Raw genomic sequence first — 19,853 nt, 5'->3', positions numbered from 1 at the left:
GCACTACCACCGGAAAAATCACCAAATTGGGACATTCAAATAATCTCACTATTCCCACATACCTTCCTGGCTCTACTGCTTCACCAAAGCTTTCCTCTTACTCACTCATGTATATAAGTAGTAGAATGACATGTACATACATAGAATGAGGGGGGGGGGGGGGCTCTCTTACACCCGCCGATGGGTATGAATCTGCATTCGAACCAGAACCAGTTTGGCAGATCCGGCTGGCAGAATGGCGGACTTCCACCCCTAAGCGCATGCCAAGAATGAGAATGAGAATCAATTTCCAGAAAATATCTCGCAGGGTCACTGGCCTCCGAGTCCCAATGGCATAGGCGAATTGCAGGTACTGCACATAAGGGAGCAACGAGTGAGTGAGAGAAATTGACGTGAGATGTTGACCGAGTACATATCGATCGACTTCTCCCTGCGCCGGCAGGGTCACGGCAGCTTCAAATGACGAAGCAATGAGTGAGAGATTTACCGGTGATTCGAGCGAACGTTCCGTAGTTACAAAAAGGAGAATTGTTGATGCCTGCAGGCAGGTTATGATCCAATGATCATATTCAAATGAGCACGCTCCTTCAAGTTCTGCCGAAAATTCTGCCATCTCATAGCAATAACAATTCTGCCAAATAGATCAGAATCGTGCCCATAAGTGTATGCAGGATATAAGAGCTGATCATCGTCCTACAGTGTTTCCCCATCCTCAGAGATATCCCCCCCAGAAAATTGCACATAGCCTCGTACAGAAAATGCGTTGCACCCTCCTCGCCGTTGTTGCTACCTTGACAGTAGCCATGTCTGTCAGTGGATGCGTGGACCTGTATTAGGCTTGCAATGTTAATAGCGATTGTTGCACTGGTAATTATTGTCCCAAAGTGAGTATGAACAGGTCTTATGCAACCAGCATTCAACCACACGACTCACCTCCGCGACTCAGGATAGTAAGGGCAAGGGTACGATTTGCACTCCCAGTGTTAAGAATTGAGTCGGCAGCCCGAGGGGCACGTCGCGACAGTGAGTCATGTTTCTTCCTTCGCTTTGGTATCATGGTTGATTAATGATGATGCAATACTAGTTCGGAGCCAATCAGTACAATTGTTTTTTGGATATGTTTTCATGCTGCTGGAGCAACGCAGCTGTTTGGACTTATCTAAAAATGATCAATGGTACCTAGTAGTCCAATAAGCTCGAGTTTGTGATACTGTCGAAATAAGTGACCAAAGTGACCAAAGTGACCATTGGTGTTAATCATCAATATTGGGAGGATGTAACGTACTGCGCAGCTTGAATCTGTTCATCTAACGTTGGCCTCAAAGGCTAGCTCGTGGATCTCTCTCTCTTCTGCGTGTGATGGAGTCACTTCGTTGTCGATCGTGATTCATAACAGACGTGTCATTTTTTGGTACATGACTGAAGCAATGTCATAGTACGGGAGCACGCGTTGTGATGAAAAGGGGAGGACGAACAAGATTAATATTGCTGCCTGCGCGGTACTTGGATCAAAGGCCCATAGTGTGGGAGCCCGAGAGTGGTTCTATGCACTAAGTGTTGGATGGGGTAAAGAGGGAGCGCGTCATGCTCGGTCACGATCTGCCAATCTTGAATATATCACATTAATTGAATGAGCTCATCAATGATATTGCAGCGGTCCAACTATATAGCTTCGCAATGCTCACCATGATTGCCTAGATCAGGGCAGGATCAGGGGTCCGCAGCGGCGGCTTCCTTATTCTTGGCCAGCTTTTGCACAACCGCATTTCGTGAGCTCTGCTACGGCCAAGACCTGTCACTTCATTCTCCAGTCATCTCTCATAATCCTCGATCTTAATATCATCATTGTCTCCATCCTCAACTGTTTTGGCCTCCTCTCGTCCTTCCGCGGTGAGGTCGGGAAATCTTCTGAGCATGGTCGATGAGTTTCTATGTTTTCATGACAAGAGAGCCAGCGCTAGTATAAAGCTCACTGGGTTTGTATGCCAGCTAGTATTCCACACTCTATCTTGCAGCTACTATTCACTCTGCAGTTTGAATGTATCGGGATGGTTACTTGGTTTTAATAGACATCTCCTCTTGCAATCGGCGCGTCCTCGTGATACAAACAATCCCCTGTAATTGCCCTGTAATACCAGGGACGAATGAGGCCAAACAGTGACGGACTATGTCACAAGTGAAAGTTACCTTTTTTTTGGATCGCCCGTTGCCGCAAAGTCCTATGTTAGACAGTGCATAGGCATAGTAGACTAGGTGAATATAAGTGCGTTTATGACATGATGGTACTTTAATCCTGGTTCCAGCATGAGAACATCAAGCAAAGTCCTGAGGTATTTGAGTTTTTTTCAACACTAAGCACTTGGCTCGTCCTTCAAGCTATTTCTTCTTCTGCTCTGAGGGCTCTACATTTCTGAATGCGGCGACAAGACGTTGGGTGTACTTGAAGACCGCTTTGATACCGTTCTTGTCGATTGGGTTCCCTTGGGCTCTAAGCTTGGCGCTCATGGCTGCCCGTTGTATTGCGTACCCTGCGTAAAACAGGAGAGTTAACTCCTGATCTCTAATTGGGCCGTACAAAGGCGCCTGCCGACGGAAGTTAACTTTGCACAGGGGTATGAGCAGTGATGAATCCGACCTTTAGTTGGTTGTACCACCCCAGTCGAGGTGTGGTTGCTGGCACCAGCATCAATTTCAAGTTCTGCGAATAATTCTTCGGGGGTAGACGAGTCCCCCTCGATGCGTGAACTGCAAGCGGCGGTATTGGTGACGAAGACCTGTAGCATGAAACATGCTCGAATTGCGCTACCAGAATAAATGATGAAAACATGCCTTTGAATTAGCGCCCTCGGGTACTGCCCACTCTGAAATTATATTATCTTCACCTCCACAGAGGATGTGCTTGCCGTCTATGGAGAAAGTAACGCACATCGATGAGTGCTGGAACCTGGCAATGGTTTGTCCATCTGAGAGGCACCAGAGATGGACATGCTCATGAAGAGATGCGCAGGCGACAAGTGTGCCAGCAGGATTAATGGTAATGCCTTTGATACGGCGACTGTGACCTGTCCAGTCATCACCAACCTGCTTCCAGGTCGATGTATCTCACACCTGTATTCCTGGGAAATCACGGTGACAACCTGTCGAGAGAAGGCGTGTGCCATCGGGCGTCCACGCGAGTAAATTCAAGTCAAAGCTGTTCCCATATTTGTCATCCCCCATGTCTGCGACACATTCCTTCGTGTCTGAATTGTAAACTTTGAGATTGCTGTTTGTTATAATGGCAAGAAGTTTGCCGGATGGCGAGTACCGAAGGCAGTCAACCCAAGTACTGGATCCGATTGGATTTCCTTGCATCTGCCAGGTTGCAGTGCTCCAAAACTTCGTCATCCAGTCCATGGAACCACTGGCCAACATTTTACCATCAGGGGAAAATTCCAATGAGAAGATCGTATAGGAGTCGGCCATCATTACTTGGACGAGATACTCCCCAGTTTCTCCATGCCAGATAATGATCTCTCCCTTGTCGCCGCCGCTTGCTATCAATTGCCCTTCTCGTGATACCGCTAATGCCCGCACTTTATGGCGATTCCCTTCCATCTTCTTCAACATGACGCCTGTCTTCAAGTCCCACAGACGAAGCGTCCTGTTGTACGAGCCGGTGATCATTCGCTGTCCTTCAGGGGACACCACGACTGCGGTTATGGCGCTATCATGATCTTTACGAAACTTTCGATTAGGAACGAGATGCGACATTTTACTGGGGGTTGATGTGTCGAGGTGGACTTTGCGGAGGAATTGTGGGTGTCCTAATCTGCGGAGGCGCAGGTATTTTTTGCTTGATGTTGCTTCACACTGCCTTGACTTGCCTCGTGTTCCAAAAGACGCCCAGAACATGAGTCATGTGAAGCTGGGACATAACTATTTGGACAGGGCGTAGTAGTAAGTCTGGTTTTGACATAGTACCAAGGTTGCGAAGGTGTTGGAAGCCTCTTGTCGTGGTATAACTGGTGCTTGGCACGATTGGGGCTCGACTTGCTAGTACACAGGCTGCATCAAACTTGACAAGTAGTACTAGGTTTTGACCATTAATAGATCATCATTATATGAGACAATACAATTTGAAAACGCAGCTAGCTACCGATTGGGACATCCTGGAAAGCAGTACTTGCGAGCGCGGAGCACAAGCACTGTAAATGTGGTGAGAGGTGCCGGTGAATTTGAACAGCCTGTACGCATTCAAATGTTGATCAGTAAATGTAGAAATACAACTTTGACTTGGACCAATGGACTCGCTAAGCAAAATTTTCCTTACATAATTCTACGTACTAGTGCCGCTTCAAATTTATTGTTTCAAGAATGCCCACAACGTTGACTAACTGTACGGTCTGTACCCTAGTGGGCTGGAGCTCCTAGCGTTATCTAGGTTTCCTTTCCGGTCATATAACTCAGGCTGCTGCCAGTAAGCCTGTAGCTGTCATCTGTCCGAAATATCGTGTTGCTTTGAATACTGATGAGGATGTAGGAGATAGAGGTTGCTTGACGATGCCGTGAAGTGAGTTGGCGAATATTATGGCATTCTCGGGCATACTAATATTGCGAACAGTTTAACAGGTAGTGATGATGGTTTTGCCTACGCTGGGGCAAATGGGGCAGCGCGGGTTTCGCTTTTTCTCCTTATCCGCATTATTTATAGGATGTGAGTGCTCTCGCAGTCTGACCTTATCACCCCATTGAATGGCATCCCACTCGACGTATGAAGCCCATGGGCAACCCTATGTCGACGAAAGTACCTCGATGACCGCCGAGAAGCAAGACTCAGGAGGTTCTGGAGATGTTTTCGTTGAAGATGGCGTTCATCAAGTTCAGGACAAGACCCTCAGCTGGCAGGTGCGTCTATGCGAGATTGCACGCAGTGAAATTTTGATCGACGTAGGCTGTCAGCCTCCTCATGATAGCCGAAATCGTCAGCAATGGTATCCTGACTCTCCCAAGCGCACTAGCAGTCGTTGGTGAGCCCGCTATCCTGTGAATCCATGAGGGACAACGTTTTTATAAATCTTCAGGTATTGTGTCCGCTGTCATTCTAATCGTTTTTCTCAGTAATTTTGGCCTGTACACTAGTGTTGATACTAGTATTGCACCGGGACCTCGTATACATCAACCCACGGGTCCTCACTGTCATCCGTCGGGTCGGCGAGTGTTTCATCTACTACAACTTCTGCGAGCCAAACTCCGACATCAACTTCTGGAGCACTTGCGACCGAAATAAAGATGATACACGGCTTCTTGGCGGTCGTTCTTGGCGGCGCTCTGATCTTATGCAGAACCGTATCTGATTGAATTCCGGGTGATCATGATGTGGTGCAGGCGCAGGTATACAGGCATCCTCGCAATTAGAGGCCCCTGGAGACCGTGGCTAGCCTAGCTCTTGAGCTTTGTTATACATATATCCAAAAGGACCTTGATCATACCTACTTATCCATCTTAATAGGACAGATTAATATATCCTTGTATATCTGTCAGAATGTGCCAACGGTAATAAGTGACATGTGTAATAAGCGGGTACCGGACGAGTGCTGAACCTGTATATAGAATGGATGATAAGTACCACTTGAATTTTGATGTGGACGTACCAAGCTATTTTTGAGGTTACCAACAACCGACCAAACTTATGATGTCCGTCGGGATCAAAGAAAAAGTGCACATGGTCAGGATAGAATTTCAGATGGTGCGCTGATCCGGTGAGGATTGAAATCCCATGCCCAATGACATTGACGGCACGTCGTGTACCAGGGATGGTCCGACTCAGGGTGCCAACTGGCAGTTATATATCGTCAGCGTAACCTTCCCGACTGGGAGTCAACGTACCGATCTAGACTAGTATAATGAATCAGTGGCGGTTACGGTGTACTTTGGCAGTGCTTAGCCACACTGGGTCGGATTTGGAACAAGGGAAGAACAGGAACAAAATTTGAAGACGCTGGCCAACCTGAAGTGTCGTCCTTCCAGCGACATGCACAAATGTCATGGTTCCCACTACAACGGTCTTCTTTGATGGTAATTGTAGCCTTAGTACTACTCGTTAATGTAACCAGAAGGTTCTTTGTAATGAGCAATGAGAAGTGTTTGTTACACGTTACGTGTGACAGTGACACCACAGTCACCCGCAAACAAAGCCGCCCGGGTAGCCAAGGTCCTTCCATTCAACTTGTCCTCGACTCGTCTTTGAAAGCAATTGATCAAACGGACCAGTGCCACATTCAGGAAACGACCATCTTCACTTTTGACAGACTTGTCCTTTAACGCTACCTCGATCAAATATCAACAGTTTGCCGTACACGCTGGCCAAATCATATCCCTCTCACCGACTGTTTTTCCATTAGCACGCTCTCCTTATTCCTCATGGGCAACTGCGTTTCGGCACAGGACAGAGAAGAGAAGGCTAGGTCAGATGCTATCGACCGTCAGATAGAAGAGGACTCCAGGAAGTTTAGGAAGGAGTGTAAGATACTTCTGCTCGGTACGTATCTTCCTTTCTACTTTACTCTACGTCTATTTCATTTTTCGTTTCATCATCGAGACAAATGTCTCCGGGGTTGCGTCTACACCATATATTTCCTTCAAATGTCTTTATCCGTTCAACCCCCTCTCTTTGTTCTCACTGCTCATATCCAACCTAGGGTCCGGCGAATCCGGAAAGTCGACAATAGTCAAGCAGATGAAAATCATTCATCAGAATGGCTTCAACGAGAACGAGCTTATGACGTTCCGTCCGACAATATATCGGAATACTCTCGACTCCGCGCAAGCCATTGTCCTGCAGATGCGCAACATGAATGTAGAATGCGCCACGCCTGCAAATCGGGTACATTCTTTCTAATTTCTTCTGCTACTTCAATTCATCTCTTTTCGTAGACGTTTGCCGAACGCATAGTCGAATATAGGGTTGAAAACACGCCCGATTTTGTTTTTTCTGCCGACATTGCACAAGCCATCCATGAATTGTGGCAAGATCCTATCATCCCCAAAGTGATGGACTGTTCGAGCCAGTTCTATCTTATGGACTCGGCTGGCTAGTGAGTAATTCTATTCGCTCGGATTTCAAATACTCACGGTGTCCGTTCTCAGTTTCTTTACGGAAGTGCTCCGTATAGGCACTCCCGATTACATACCGACAGAAAATGATGTGCTACGAGCTCGAGCGAAGACGACCGGCATCACTGAAACGCGGTTTAACATGGGACAGCTCTCGTGAGTCCACAAGGATGTCAACGTTCTATTTTTGATCATGGTCTTGCAGCATCCATATGTTCGACGTCGGTGGTCAGCGCTCGGAACGGAAGAAGTGGATACATTGTTTTGAATCCGTGACAAGCATCATTTTCTGCACAGCATTATCGGAATATGATCAAGTACTATTAGAAGAGAAGAACCAGGTAGGTCCTGCTGCATGCGTGATTATTAGGTGTCCTTAATTTTGTCAATAGAATCGCATGCAAGAATCACTTATACTATTTGAGTCGGTCATCAACTCCCGCTGGTTTCTGCGAACTTCCATCATATTATTTTTGAACAAGATAGACGTTTTCAAGAACAAGCTACCAAAGGTATGTACCCATCGTTGCAAATGTATGAAGGTCTGTTGACACTTTGCAGGTACCGATCGAGAAGTACTTCCCAGAGTATACAGGCGGTGCAGACATCAACAAAGCGGCAAAATACATTCTGTGGAAGTTCATGCAAGCCAACCGGGCACGCCTAAGTGTTTATCCTCAGTAAGTGTGATCCATCATCCTAGTTCATTTATTACTCACTGCGTCATAGCTTAACACAAGCTACGGATACAACGAATATCAGACTCGTCTTTGCTGCGGTTAAGGAAACCATCCTACAGAACGCTCTCAAAGACTCAGGCATTCTGTGACCTCCTCCTTTCCTGGTTTCTTGTTTTTATCTATCCGTATGCGCCTTCATACCCCATTGGTTGATTTGTATTAACGAGGGTACAGTTCGCATATATATCTGGAACGCCTGGTTATTCTCTAGCATGTTATCATCTTATCTAGCATACCATCAATTATTCATCATTACCCCTGGGGCTGTCCGCGAGATTGATCTGCATCATTGTGCCCTTTTGTCTTTACATACTGCACAGCATTTGCTTGATCTGGTTGATTTTAACTTGCTATGGCGGTTGCAGTTGTTGGCAACCCTTCTTGTGTGCAACTTTGTACAATGATGCGCACTTGATGTGCACAAAAGCTTTTGTACATGTACCTGTAGTATGCAATATCATGATCATGCCAGGCAGATACCACAAGCCGTAATTATAGAGCATGATCACCTCATTAACACAAGAAGAAAAAACATGTTTGAGAGCCACCGCATAGTATTAGTACGACACATCCCGTGCGCTAACCATCGCTATCCCGCTCCTCTTCACTATCCCACTGGTTGAACCCTAAATCCCTCACACTCGAAACTGCCACAAGAAGTGGATGCTGACCATCCAAGATCTTGAGCAGCTTCTCCATGTCTTCCAGAGCAAACTCTTCTACCTCTTCTAACAACGCAAGCTCCTCGCGATCGTCCTCCGGGGACTCTGCACGTCGCTTGCGTTTGTCTGCGAGCGTCTGAAGCTGATGCTTCGTAGCTTCCATGAGGGCAGCCTGTAGATCCGGCGTGAGCGCTGGAATGCCAACCACTCGAAGCCCATCGGCGAGGGCTCTATACAACGAGGAAAGAAACGAAGGATCTGTTTCGGCTCGAATGGTGCGTATGAGCTGGAGGAAGGAAGCAGCCACCATCTGTGGTGTTAGTGTGCCACTCTGCTTTCCGCAAGAGAACAGCAAAGGAATCAATCTGTGCGTATGGTCATTAGTAGTAAGGGTAATAATAATAGGAAGCACTCACCTACTCGCAGCTTCGCGAACGCCGTCGTGGAAGTAGAATTTTAGGGCGGGCAGGGAGAGCTCCAAGCTCTGGGCGAGATAAGGCGCGAATCGGCCGCCGAGCGTCGCGCAATAGACAACGAGAGTGTCGAACGCTTGACATTTCTCATCGATAGTCGAAGTGCGGATTCCGACGATCTGACCGTCCATCGATATAGTCTCCCAGCCTTCGCGCGTCTCGCCGACATCGTCTTCGTCATCTGTGCAGCAAGGTAAGTAGATATCATGACCCGAATGACTGACATTACCGTAGATAGAGACATCGGCTTTCGCGCTGGCTGCGTTCAGTAGTGGGGGCATGACTACAGGAAGGAACGGTTCGAATTCTGTGCCCAGAGCTTGACAAATTTTAGCCCAAGTGGCAATCAAAAAAGTAGGCAGCATGGTGTCCGAGGGGTCGACAGGAGAATCTATCATACGTGGTAAGCGGTCGTCGAAATTTGATCTAGAGGTAGTCGAGGACAAACTTTGAATTTTGATTAAAAGCTCGATGAGCGTATTTGCGTCAGCGCGGAAAACGTTACGTCCAACGGCGATTGCTGACAAGGATCAGTCAAGGAAACTTGCGTTGACATGAACCGTTTCTTTTACCTATTAAACCAGCACATTCCATGGCTTTCGCGCGTAGCTTGTAATGGTCAGAACTGTTGGCGTTGCGGAGAACATTCAAAAGAAGAGGCATTATGGAGGTATAGTGCTATTGTATATGCGAGCATCAGATAAACGATAGACATGTGAGACTGTATCATGGTACCTTAGCAAACGTTGTCTCGCTGGCATCAGCGACCATAGCGAGAGTTGTAATTGCTTGTTCTTGAACGTAGCCTTTGACTACTTTGCCGTCCTCAGCTCCTGGATTGAGCATCTTGAGAAGACGCTCGACGATCGGGTCCAGATAAGGAACAAGGGTGTCGCGTTCGACACCTTCACAAAAATTGATCAAGGCAGCAGCGGCATGTGAGTGCACACTAAAATCGAGGATCAGGGTGAGTGACGGAATCAGATACGTAATAGTCACCGATGTTCTGGCGCTTCTAGGGTTGGTATCAACGCAGCGAATAATTGCTCGTGGTAGCGATCTTGAATGATTTCCTTGGAGCACAAAGCGTCTATGTGGATTGTGGTGGCAGGCTGACTAAACTTACCTCCAAATCAGTACATAGTTGACCACTGCGTCAATCATTGAGCGAGGAGATCATGCTACGATAGAAGCAACGTACACGCATTGACATGCAGCATACCGCACACGTGGATGTGCGTCCTTGAACATTGGAGTAACGAGACTGGGAGCACGATTAATGGAGGGGACCCGACAATAGATTGAACAACGCGTACTCAACAACTTTCCCAAGTTCCATTTGCATCACCTAATAATGACGAATGAGTGGGCCTGGACTATGCCATAAACCAATATGTCATATAAACCTTGCTCGTGCCTTCGGCTATGGCTGCGATAGCCATCAGGCCAGCGTGCCTCAATCTCCAGTCGTAATTGGCGAGCATTGACGGAATATATTGGAATGCCGGAGGAAGCACTGCTTTACCTCCAAGAGCACAGGCCACTCTATCGAGGGATTGCTCGTATACATGAGGATAATTCTCATCCTGTGCATCCTCCGAGGGCTAAAATGATTGAGTTGGTGAAATACTTGGAGAAATGCACGACAAGTATCTTACATCAGCTTCGAGCCAGGAATCCAACGTGTCTTCTGGTAATTCCCCCATGCCCTCCAGAGACGCTCTTACCATAGCCGCCGTCCACCCTTCCGAACGCTTCGCCAACGTAGGCTTAGCCTCCGTAAGGCTTACCATAAATTCTAATGCAGCTTTTCTGACCGATTCTTTCTCCTCGTCCTCTGTGACTTCATCCCTGCCATCAGGAGCCCGACTACCAGACCCGCCGGGAGGAAACGTGAAGCTTGATGACGTGCCGGGGAATGGCTTAGCGACCGTAGGTGTTGGGCCCGAGTCAACGCTTGGCATTATCAAGCCACGCAAGAAAGACAGCAGGGCATTCATATGAGGCACGAAGAGATTGGGATGAGACGAGCATAACGGCGTTAGCGAGCTGAGGAAAGATTTAAGATGGATGTTGGGGAGGGAAGGTAATGTGTCTAGCATTGGGTAGAGCAATGAGAGCGAGTGTGATAATTGAAGTTGATCACATGCAGTAAGATAAGACACAGAGGCTCGGAGAGCAGCAAGCCGAACCTGGGCACCATCTATCAATATCAATTAGTTCAACAGGAGAACTACGTACCTCTACACTTTCAGAGTCTTGAAGACCTTTCCGGAAAACCGTCAGGACAGCATCTGTCTGGAGATCCATTACGAGATTGGGACAGCCGGAAAACAACCTATAAGCGCATTCACGGAAGCCAGCTTCACCTGTCTGCGTCATAGTAAATGTCTGTGCCTGTAGGGCGTGCCAAGGACGCCCTCTAGACATGGAATTGTTTGCGAGATCGCAAACTGTATCGACTGTCTTCCTGCGAACAGCATCTAATGGCTCATGGGACAGAGAGTGAAGTAGTAGGCGCTCAAGGGTTGTCAACGCATGCGCAGGGAGTTGGTCGTAAAGCGTTAGACGCCCTTCTCTGGTTTGCTGACCTGGTGCAGCACGGAAGAGAAGTCTGCGAAGTAAGACCAGGGAGAATGATCGCATCTACGCTTTGTTGAGTGAGGACAGCGGTATTGAAACATGATACACATCAACTTGCCACTTCAGTATCAGCTGCAATAGAGAACTGAGCTAATGCGAGCAGGTACAGGTCTGGGGTCTGAGCCAGTCTATCATTAACCGCCTGTTCTGCACTGCAAGTTTCTCAGTAGGAGTCGCACTTATTGAAGATGATCGCGTACTTGGAACGTATCTTGTTATCGCCAAGTACAAGATTGGCAAGTATTTGTGTGAGCTCTGTCGTGATTTCGTGAGGAACGACAGCCTCCATGACGCTGAATGTGTGGGGAATTGATATTGAGGGTCCAGGAGTAACAGTAAAATGGAGATTGATCTCAGGGTACGAGCTGTTAAAAAAGGCGGTTCTACTTGTTTGATAAAGCTGTTCACTAACTAGTGATCTGCAATGGAGGGGAAGTGATGCCTGTAAAAATGCTGATCAGCAGATAGACTCGTCAAGTCTTCAATTATCGCAAGTTCAAGCTCAGCGGCTTGTCATCCTCTGCTAGACTTTTGCTTCACAATTGCTCGAACACACGCAAAGGTCATGACTGACGACGTCCATCAAGTCCGCACCTACGAGCTTTAATTATTGAAGGTGGTATAACTCCGACGCAATCACTGGGATGCCGGTGATCACACAAGTTTCACATGTCCAGTTGATGGGCCCGTCCGAATCACTCAGTGGCGCGTTTTCCAATATCACATCGGTTCCGACGCAGCCTCCATGTCGAAGTCGAGCAAATTGGGTCATGGAAAGGTTGACAGGGCTATGGACGGTCTGATAGTTGAAGGTACCATCTACTTGAATGATATCTCGTTGATGTGTGTATCTTCCAAGGATGCCGCGACTGTCTGGTGTACCCTCAGGCTAGCTAGATCATACAGAATTTAGGAAACAGTCGTCCCCTCTCGGTCGACTTTTTCTGAAACCTGTTTCGTCGCGACAGCTATTGATTAGTATTCCAGGTCAAGAACGGAATTACTGGCACTCTCTTGTGTCTTTTTGCGCATAACTCTCGTATGAGACGCATTACTTCAGATGTCTTTCGAAAGCTCGAGAATACCACTCCTTGAGTTGATGCATAATGGCGCCAACTTGAAGGTGTTTTGTTGTCCTACCCCTCTCCTTGTACTTTTCAAACAAAGTTTGAAACAAAAGTATGCACTGATTCAGGTGCAGGCAGAGGAAAAATCCCATCATAAAAGGGAAGATCAACCATCTTAATCTACATCATAGTCTGATGCTCCCAAAAGGATATCTCCCTTCAAACCTCTATCACGCGGCATCACCGGTTATTCTTTCAGTGCCCATAGTAATTGACCCCCAGTAGCGTTGCCCACAATATACACTTCATTTAATATTTGAAGCACAAATCCACATGCACGTACACACACAACAGGTCTCCATCACTTCGACGCACTACAAATTTCCTCTTTAGAACTGTGCAGGGCTCGTCTAGTCCTATTCAACTAATTCTGGTTGAACCACATCACTGACCTTCGATGAAGGCTGTTTTTCATCGTTCTTGTCATTGACTTTGAGCGCCTGCTCTAGATTCTTGGTGATCTTTTCCACCTCATCCTCTGTTGATTCCTCTGGTTCTGGTTCTAGCTCTCGCTCTTGTTTATCAGCATCCAAGCTATCCTTCGTCTTCTCCCAAGCGGCATCGAGCTCCTCCTCCCATCCAAGTTCTTTGCATAGCTCTCGTACAATATCGTCACATTTTCCGAGGAATAACACATCGTCTGGCTTGTTAAAGTCGCCCACCTCATCGAGATTAATCAGCACTCGAGGGCAGTCGTTCGGCACAAGGTCCACAAGAGAGGCAAATGGGTGCACGGTCAGCGATGTTCCTAATACAATCAATAAATCCGCTTTTCGCAGATTGCGGATAGACTTGTGGAACTGATCGGGAAGCTGCTCCAATGATCAGCCACGCCGTATGATTTTGTGAGGCTGAATGAAACATACCCCTTCACCGAAGAAGACAATATCTGGTTTCACTAGGCCCTTGCACCTCCTCCGTTCACACCTCGGAATCTCTATCTCCTCGCTCAACACCGCCTTCTTTATCTTATCTGCATCAAAGGGCGTTTTACAATCAATGCACCGCTGCGTGGCGAAGCTCCCGTGTGCCTCGATGATCTTATGCGCCGGCACTCCTGCACGCCGCTCGAGCGTGTCTATGTTCTGAGTGAAACATGTGTGCAACAGGGAATGTGAATGGAGGAGTGTTATAAAGCTGTGCGTGTGCGTAGGTCGGAAGCGCCCTGGATATAGTTCCTTTGCTAATGTATAGACTAATAAACGCGGTTCAATCCCTTTCTTCACTCGGACTAAGTACGGACGGACGTACAGGGTATCGGGTTTTTCTTAAAGAACCCTATCTCGAATACCGCCTCCGGAAATGGGAGATTCAGCCGTGCGAGATTGGCCTGTACAATATCATATTAATGTTCCTCACTTGCGGTGCCGCACTGCGCACACCACACTTACGTATAATCCTAAGTCATACGTTGATCTGCATCTCAAAAACGGTGTATGACCATGACTTACCTGTACCAGGTGATCTGAAGTCCGGTATACCAGCAGATGTACTCACACCTGATAACACACGTAAGAGGCTGGCTAATCTGGCACTAGCAATGGTAGCATACCAGCCCCAAGCTAGTTTCATCATAATGTCGGCGTCAAAATAATTTAAATCTTGGAGTGATAAGGGAGCTCACCATAAGGAAAACATTCTGACAGCTATCCGACTTCATATATTTCGCAAGCGCCTTGAGATCATTTCCCTCTAAGATTCGTGGGTTCTGGTCTGCAGCGTAACCGGGCTTGGACATGCTGCCCCTGAAAGTACGATTCCACCAGTCATACAGTGGGTGCATTTTCGTGAAGAGGGAATAATTACCTCAATACTGTTCTGTGAAGGATACCGGAAGAAGGAAAGAAGGAGACAAAGGACGCTGGTGCTCTCACTGAATTCCTACTCCGTGCAGCAAGTCGATTGCACGTGTCAGCTAGATAAAAATGGACTATGGGGCAGTGCTACTTTATACAAACGTAATATACGACAACATGATAGGACAAGATCGACTGGGTGGATGTCGATGACCATAGGGGGGATAACTATTAAAACATTCATCATAAAAGGATGGTCATATGCTATCGGCATCTTCATGTCTCTCTGGGTCTTCAACCCATCCATCATCTTCTTCGTCCTGTACCGGGTTCATCAAAACGAACGAGTACAAAGGTCACGACATACCTCTAATGAATACTCCTCATCGCCGTCATCATCCAGGGGATCCCATGGCACATGCACGTCCACCCAACTACAAAGAGCAATATATCAGATGGAACGAGAACGAAACCCATGATACTCACAAGTCATCACCTTCGGGATCGGGTACAGGAGATTCTCGCATTAGACGTCGTATCAATGGCAACTTGCGCTTGAGCCCATATAGTGGAGTGAACATGTAGTCCTTGTGATGGCCCTTCCGCAGCAGGCTCGCATTCGTATCTGACCACCACTGTGAGGACTCACTTGCATTCCCGTTGGAAGTAAGTGCCAAGGAAATCTTCTCTCCACCTGATGACTGTAATGAGCAGGAGTACAAGAACAGAATGCGGAAACATACTTTTGTCCGAAAGGTATATGGTGTAGGCGGGACATTTGAAGATGGAGTTGACAATGTGCATGTCTTTGAGCTCCGGGACCTTGTACAGAGCCTCTAAAACCCTGCCACGCGGAACGTATTCTTGTCTCGGATTGTGCATGATCAGGAGGGCACCACGCTTGCCGCGCTGAAACTGCCACTCTCCTTTGATAGATGCTTGGCCCAGACCAGCGACATTTCTATCAAACCATCAATCAGTTCGCACGGCAGACCGCACGCAGAACATACATCTCTCCACCGATCTTGAGATCATTCCGCCGGACACCCATCGTACACACTATGAAGTCGCCCTCCACGGCACCAATCTGAGGAGGGAAATCTGCTAGCTTCAGTTGCCCGTCCACCTTATCCAGCAAGACCTGGAAATCTGGATCATAGATATTGCCTTCGATGTCCAATTCGCCTGTCTCGGCATTCAGCCTGCCATATGCACCGACCTACATGCAAAATTATAAACTGCAGCCATGAAACCGACGAAAAACAAGTTGCGTACTGGAATGGGTATAGGTGGGTCCCAGTTGGCCCACTTCGCTGTGGATTGTCTGATGAGATCAACAAACTTCCGAGCTGCGTTGCCCATCAATATGGTGTAATGAGTGTTCGAGTATTCAAGAAAATCCGCTGGGTACTGGAAGCGACAGTCATATATAGACTTGTCACATGGATCAAGTTGAATCTGCTTAGGCTGTGCTTGTTGTGTGCGTGTGCCAAGCGTGTGCAGTGTGCACCGCAATTTACAAGATTACGACACCAACCAACCTGTTTATCACTGCATAAATATAGCCTTGTACTCCAACATCACTACACAATTAAATATACATCTCAGTCAACCTAGTATAACAAGAAAAGAACCCAACCAGCCATCACTCATCGTCACTGTCGTCTGACATAGGGAATGGCACATATACAGAGTCTCTTCGCGGGTTGTAGGCCGAGTCATCCTTGGTACACAACATTAGCCTCCGAGTCTGATATCTGTTACGAGAAAATTCAAGTACACACCTCTTGATCATCGTCATACACTGGATCGATCTCTCCATCGTCATCAAGTGGCTCCCAAGGTGGGTAAACATCCATCCAACTTGTATCCAGTCAGCAATGCGGTCGAAAGATATGACAAGAGACCTACAAGTCAGCATCTTCAGGATCTGGAGTAGGCGAGTCTCGCATCAGGGGACGAATCAAAGGGATCTTGCGCTTGCAAGTGAAAAGCGGCGAGAACACGTAGTCTTCGTCCGTCTTGAGTCGAAGGTTTTCTATCTTCGAGTCAGTCCACCAGTCGAGCCGTGTCTCGTTCTCTTTGCCAGATTTCGGGAGGAGCGCCAACGAAATCTTCTCTCCAGCTTGTCGTTTCCGTTAGATCTGAGATATACATCAAGCGATAGGAATAGACGCACTCTTCTCGGACAGATAGATAGCATAAGCACGGCATTTGTAAACCGATGGGACAACGTACTTGTCCTTGAGCTCTGGAACCTTGTAGAGCGCTTCAAATACTTTTCCTTTAGGGAAATGCTCTTGACGGGGCTTGTACATCACGAGCATCGCGCCTCGTTTGCCCTGCAGAAACTGCCAGTCTTCTTTATACTTTGCTTTATCGATGCCCTCAGCACTATTGTAGTGGAAATAAGTGAAGCTCTCAAGGTTTGACTGTGTCAAAAGCTTACACGTTTGATTTAAGGCTGAATTCCTTTGCCCTGACGCCCATGGATCCAACAGCAAAGTCTTTCTCTTCCCCGTCGAGCACCGGTGGATGATCGGAGAGCTTCATCTTTCCATCGGTAGCATCGAGCAGCTTCTGAAACTCGGGATCGTACACGTTCCCTTCAACATCGAACTTGCCTGTCTGGGCATTGAACCGACCATACGATCCGACCTAAATTACACCAATCGTCATGAAGACAACGTTTCGCAGAGTTGCGCTGAACTGACTCTGACGTCCTGTTGTTCTGGGAACCAATTTGCCCATTTTGAAGTGCGCTGGCGTATAAGGTCTACGTATTTGAGGCTGGTATTCACCATAGTGGTAGAGGGTAGCTTGAAGGAATGAAAGGCGCGCAAGTGGCGTCAACCCGAATATGAAGTTAGATCTATATAAGTAGCGTGAGCATAGGTAAATATCAACAAGTAATATCATACCGCAACGGTCGTCCTGCACGATAAGGTAGATGAATCTGTATAATCCAGATAGAAGGGATGCTGTACGACCATGTGTGTAACTGAAAGACCACAGCAAAACGAAGGTGGTGTGGACACTCTCATAGCTGCAAATATTGAGTGCCAACAGTTAATGTATTTCGAAACGAATCCAAGTCAGTAGTCTCAGAATACGAAATGGTAAGTACTATGAGAACGCACATTGATCTGCCAATCAATCCTCAGCGCTTCAAATCAATTTGGATTCCGAATCTCTTCCCCGTACTACTCGATATGTGTAACTCATTGTTATCGATCAGTCGTTCGACCCATCAGCAGTTTCGAATCGATGGAAAAACGTATGTATTAGTGGTATTGAGAGCACCTTGCCCGCCAGTGCGGCCCAAGTGGGCCATGCGAGATCCTTGAAGCGCTTGCAAAAATTAGCTTTGAGTATAGCGTGAGTACGAACCAGACGACGAGTGGCGCAAACCATTTGGCAACACTGCGAGTCGTCGATGGCGCTTTTTGTCTTGTTTTCGGCTTTCGCACTGCTCACTGAATATTGTAATAACACGAAGGGCCGTTCGCGCAGAGCCCGCTACGATCGTTTTTTCGAGTCATAATGCAAATCGATTGGTGTTACGGTTCTGTACAGACGAGTCGCGAGAAACGAGTGCTAAAAAATATTACGAGCGGATGGCGAAATTTATTTTCTTTGTAGGACATTTATGGTTTGCACGCTGAGCTGAAAGGTTTGAAAGAGCCTGACAACAGTGTCGCAGGCGAGAACAAACGTGCTGGGTCTTGATTCCAAGTAAATTTCATGCATCGGGATTAGTCTGAACCTGGTTTCTACTGTGTCGTAGATATTTAGCTGCTTGAGCTTGTTCTGTCTCAGCTGAATATATGTTCCACAGTAGTTAGGGACGATTCTCGGCTTGTACATATACATATAGCGCCCCCTGAGTAACTTGAGCAGGGTCAGCAAGGTTTTAAAGATGTGCGAAGATCACAAATACCTTCATTTGCAATAGGGACGTTTGCGCTCGGCCCGATACTCCTAGCAAATGCTCCTTACAATGAGGCAAAGCGGATGCAAAATTATAATTATGCATGTAAAACGGGATGAGCTTAAATTTATTAGTGCGCATATACTATACTAGCACCTATTCAAATGGCGAGAAGCCATGATGATGTAGAATGCTTCCCCGCCATGGTCATGATGCAACGAGTCACTACCACATCAATGCACGAAAAAGTGCATTAGCTGGCAAAATATGAACGCCCATCAACCATATCTGTAGAGAATGATCAATGCTAGGTAATAGACAAGGTGATATGAATAGAAAATACAGACGTTGTACAGGCGGTAGTTTGACTGGTCGTGGATCTCATCGCGAAAGAGAAAGTAGTAAATTCCGACTCAAGAACCCATAAAAATAAAAAGGGCCCCAAACTCCAAAATGAGGTAAGTGCACAAGACAACCGTGGAAGTGCACAAATCATATAGATACGAGATCCTTCTGGCGATATAGTCAGCAGAGTTCGTCGTCCTGACCTATCATCGCCATTGACGTCGACGAAATCCTGCACATGGATTGTCAGAAGTATAACAAGCGCACTGTAGGAAAGTGCTTTTAATGCATGCTCGTTCCGCCAAGCGAAGATTCCCTTGCTAGAATAGATATCTTGTCGATGAAATATTATCCATCAGATGAAGAAAGACCTACACAGAATCGACGAAGAACCGAGTTCAAATGTCACATAACCTGCCGCGTTCCACAAATTCCTGAAAATGGAATGGTGACTGAGATGAAAATTGTCATGCATAACTAGGAGCATGGTGTAAACCCCACTGGTCATAGCGACATTTAAGCCAAAAAGGGATGAAAGGCCCATGAAGAACACCGCGAGTTCCTAACGCAATGCACGGCAATCCTTGATGCTAACGCGCCCGGAGGGTACAGGAGGCCATGGTTTGTTCAAGACATCTTCGTGGGCAGAGTAAGATTGGTTAGACGTATGGAATTGAAAGAGATGGAACCAGAGCCAGCAGAGAGCGGAAGATAGAGCTAGCGGGTTGTGGCGAAGAGATACAATAGTTGTGAACACGCTCGAGACACCTGCCACTTACGAATTCGATCGTGCATGGAAAGGTGAATAGTAAATTGCACGGTGCAGCGGAATATGTGCGTGCTTAGTTAACAAGTCGCTAGCTAATATTTACTATGTGACAACGATCATAGGGAGTGGTGGGTGTGTATGAAGAAAATTGTGTTCAAACAAGTGAGGAGTGCGAAGGTCGATGTCGTGGTTAGAGAGAAAACGAATGTAGTAGGGGACGAATGGTGCCGGGATACTCCGACAGGCTGGTTTCCCCGGTTCGGGCCCGGCAC

At 47.1% G+C, this 19,853-nt stretch overlaps 7 protein-coding genes across 7 annotated transcripts; 3 read left to right on the top strand and 4 right to left on the bottom strand.

The window, feature by feature from the left end:
- Positions 1-536: 536 nt before the first annotated feature.
- Positions 537-1,554, top strand: EDB93DRAFT_1119544 (uncharacterized protein; the record flags this gene model as incomplete). Its single annotated transcript, XM_041448459.1, has 4 exons — positions 537-631; positions 729-809; positions 837-898; positions 1,437-1,554. The coding sequence occupies exons 2-4, from the start codon at positions 759-761 to the stop codon at positions 1,552-1,554; spliced, it is 231 nt and encodes a 76-aa protein (XP_041312397.1). The 5' UTR covers positions 537-631; positions 729-758.
- Positions 1,555-4,450: 2,896 nt separating this feature from the next.
- EDB93DRAFT_1119520 (uncharacterized protein) lies at positions 4,451-5,261 on the top strand (the record flags this gene model as incomplete). The annotated part of the gene is made up of 5 exons (XM_041448458.1): positions 4,451-4,509; positions 4,604-4,691; positions 4,762-4,887; positions 4,934-5,063; positions 5,122-5,261. Coding segments are annotated over 2 exons (222 nt in total), but the record flags the coding sequence as incomplete, so codon positions are not given.
- An 894-nt stretch (positions 5,262-6,155) lies between these two features.
- Positions 6,156-8,320, top strand: EDB93DRAFT_1119515 (heterotrimeric G protein alpha subunit). Its single transcript, XM_041448457.1, has 8 exons — positions 6,156-6,520; positions 6,681-6,865; positions 6,916-7,076; positions 7,129-7,251; positions 7,301-7,436; positions 7,488-7,607; positions 7,657-7,775; positions 7,825-8,320. The coding sequence occupies exons 1-8, from the start codon at positions 6,403-6,405 to the stop codon at positions 7,922-7,924; spliced, it is 1,062 nt and encodes a 353-aa protein (XP_041312395.1). The 5' UTR covers positions 6,156-6,402; the 3' UTR covers positions 7,925-8,320.
- A 94-nt stretch (positions 8,321-8,414) lies between these two features.
- On the bottom strand, positions 8,415-12,092 carry EDB93DRAFT_1290620 (armadillo-type protein; the record flags this gene model as incomplete). Its single annotated transcript, XM_041454550.1, has 15 exons — positions 11,814-12,092; positions 11,672-11,765; positions 11,212-11,616; positions 10,629-11,162; positions 10,377-10,574; positions 10,287-10,318; positions 10,172-10,234; positions 10,097-10,121; positions 9,970-10,043; positions 9,706-9,919; positions 9,543-9,648; positions 9,419-9,490; positions 9,200-9,361; positions 8,914-9,151; positions 8,415-8,862 (listed from the first exon to the last, which is right to left on the bottom strand). The coding sequence occupies exons 1-15, from the start codon at positions 11,900-11,902 to the stop codon at positions 8,415-8,417; spliced, it is 2,754 nt and encodes a 917-aa protein (XP_041312394.1). The 5' UTR covers positions 11,903-12,092.
- Positions 12,093-12,961: 869 nt separating this feature from the next.
- EDB93DRAFT_1119511 (DHS-like NAD/FAD-binding domain-containing protein) lies at positions 12,962-14,602 on the bottom strand. Its single transcript, XM_041448456.1, has 8 exons — positions 14,547-14,602; positions 14,365-14,485; positions 14,293-14,302; positions 14,192-14,239; positions 14,132-14,139; positions 13,992-14,070; positions 13,607-13,935; positions 12,962-13,552 (listed from the first exon to the last, which is right to left on the bottom strand). Exons 2-8 carry the CDS (start codon positions 14,476-14,478, stop codon positions 13,097-13,099), a joined length of 1,044 nt encoding a protein of 347 aa, XP_041312393.1. The 5' UTR covers positions 14,479-14,485; positions 14,547-14,602; the 3' UTR covers positions 12,962-13,096.
- On the bottom strand, positions 14,603-16,050 carry EDB93DRAFT_1119507 (uncharacterized protein). Its single transcript, XM_041448455.1, has 6 exons — positions 15,812-16,050; positions 15,547-15,755; positions 15,280-15,497; positions 15,023-15,230; positions 14,904-14,970; positions 14,603-14,856 (listed from the first exon to the last, which is right to left on the bottom strand). The coding sequence occupies exons 1-6, from the start codon at positions 15,896-15,898 to the stop codon at positions 14,794-14,796; spliced, it is 852 nt and encodes a 283-aa protein (XP_041312392.1). The 5' UTR covers positions 15,899-16,050; the 3' UTR covers positions 14,603-14,793.
- On the bottom strand, positions 16,051-17,582 carry EDB93DRAFT_1119504 (uncharacterized protein). The gene is made up of 6 exons (XM_041448454.1): positions 17,458-17,582; positions 16,986-17,408; positions 16,716-16,930; positions 16,448-16,661; positions 16,321-16,399; positions 16,051-16,259 (listed from the first exon to the last, which is right to left on the bottom strand). The coding sequence occupies exons 2-6, from the start codon at positions 17,087-17,089 to the stop codon at positions 16,182-16,184; spliced, it is 690 nt and encodes a 229-aa protein (XP_041312391.1). The 5' UTR covers positions 17,090-17,408; positions 17,458-17,582; the 3' UTR covers positions 16,051-16,181.
- Positions 17,583-19,853: the final 2,271 nt, after the last annotated feature.

Source organism: Suillus bovinus (genome assembly GCF_016758785.1).
Source record: "Suillus bovinus strain UH-Sbo-P2 chromosome Unknown EDB93scaffold_4, whole genome shotgun sequence".
NCBI lineage: Eukaryota > Fungi > Basidiomycota > Agaricomycetes > Boletales > Suillaceae > Suillus > Suillus bovinus.
This window is presented reverse-complemented; position numbering and strand designations above follow the sequence as displayed.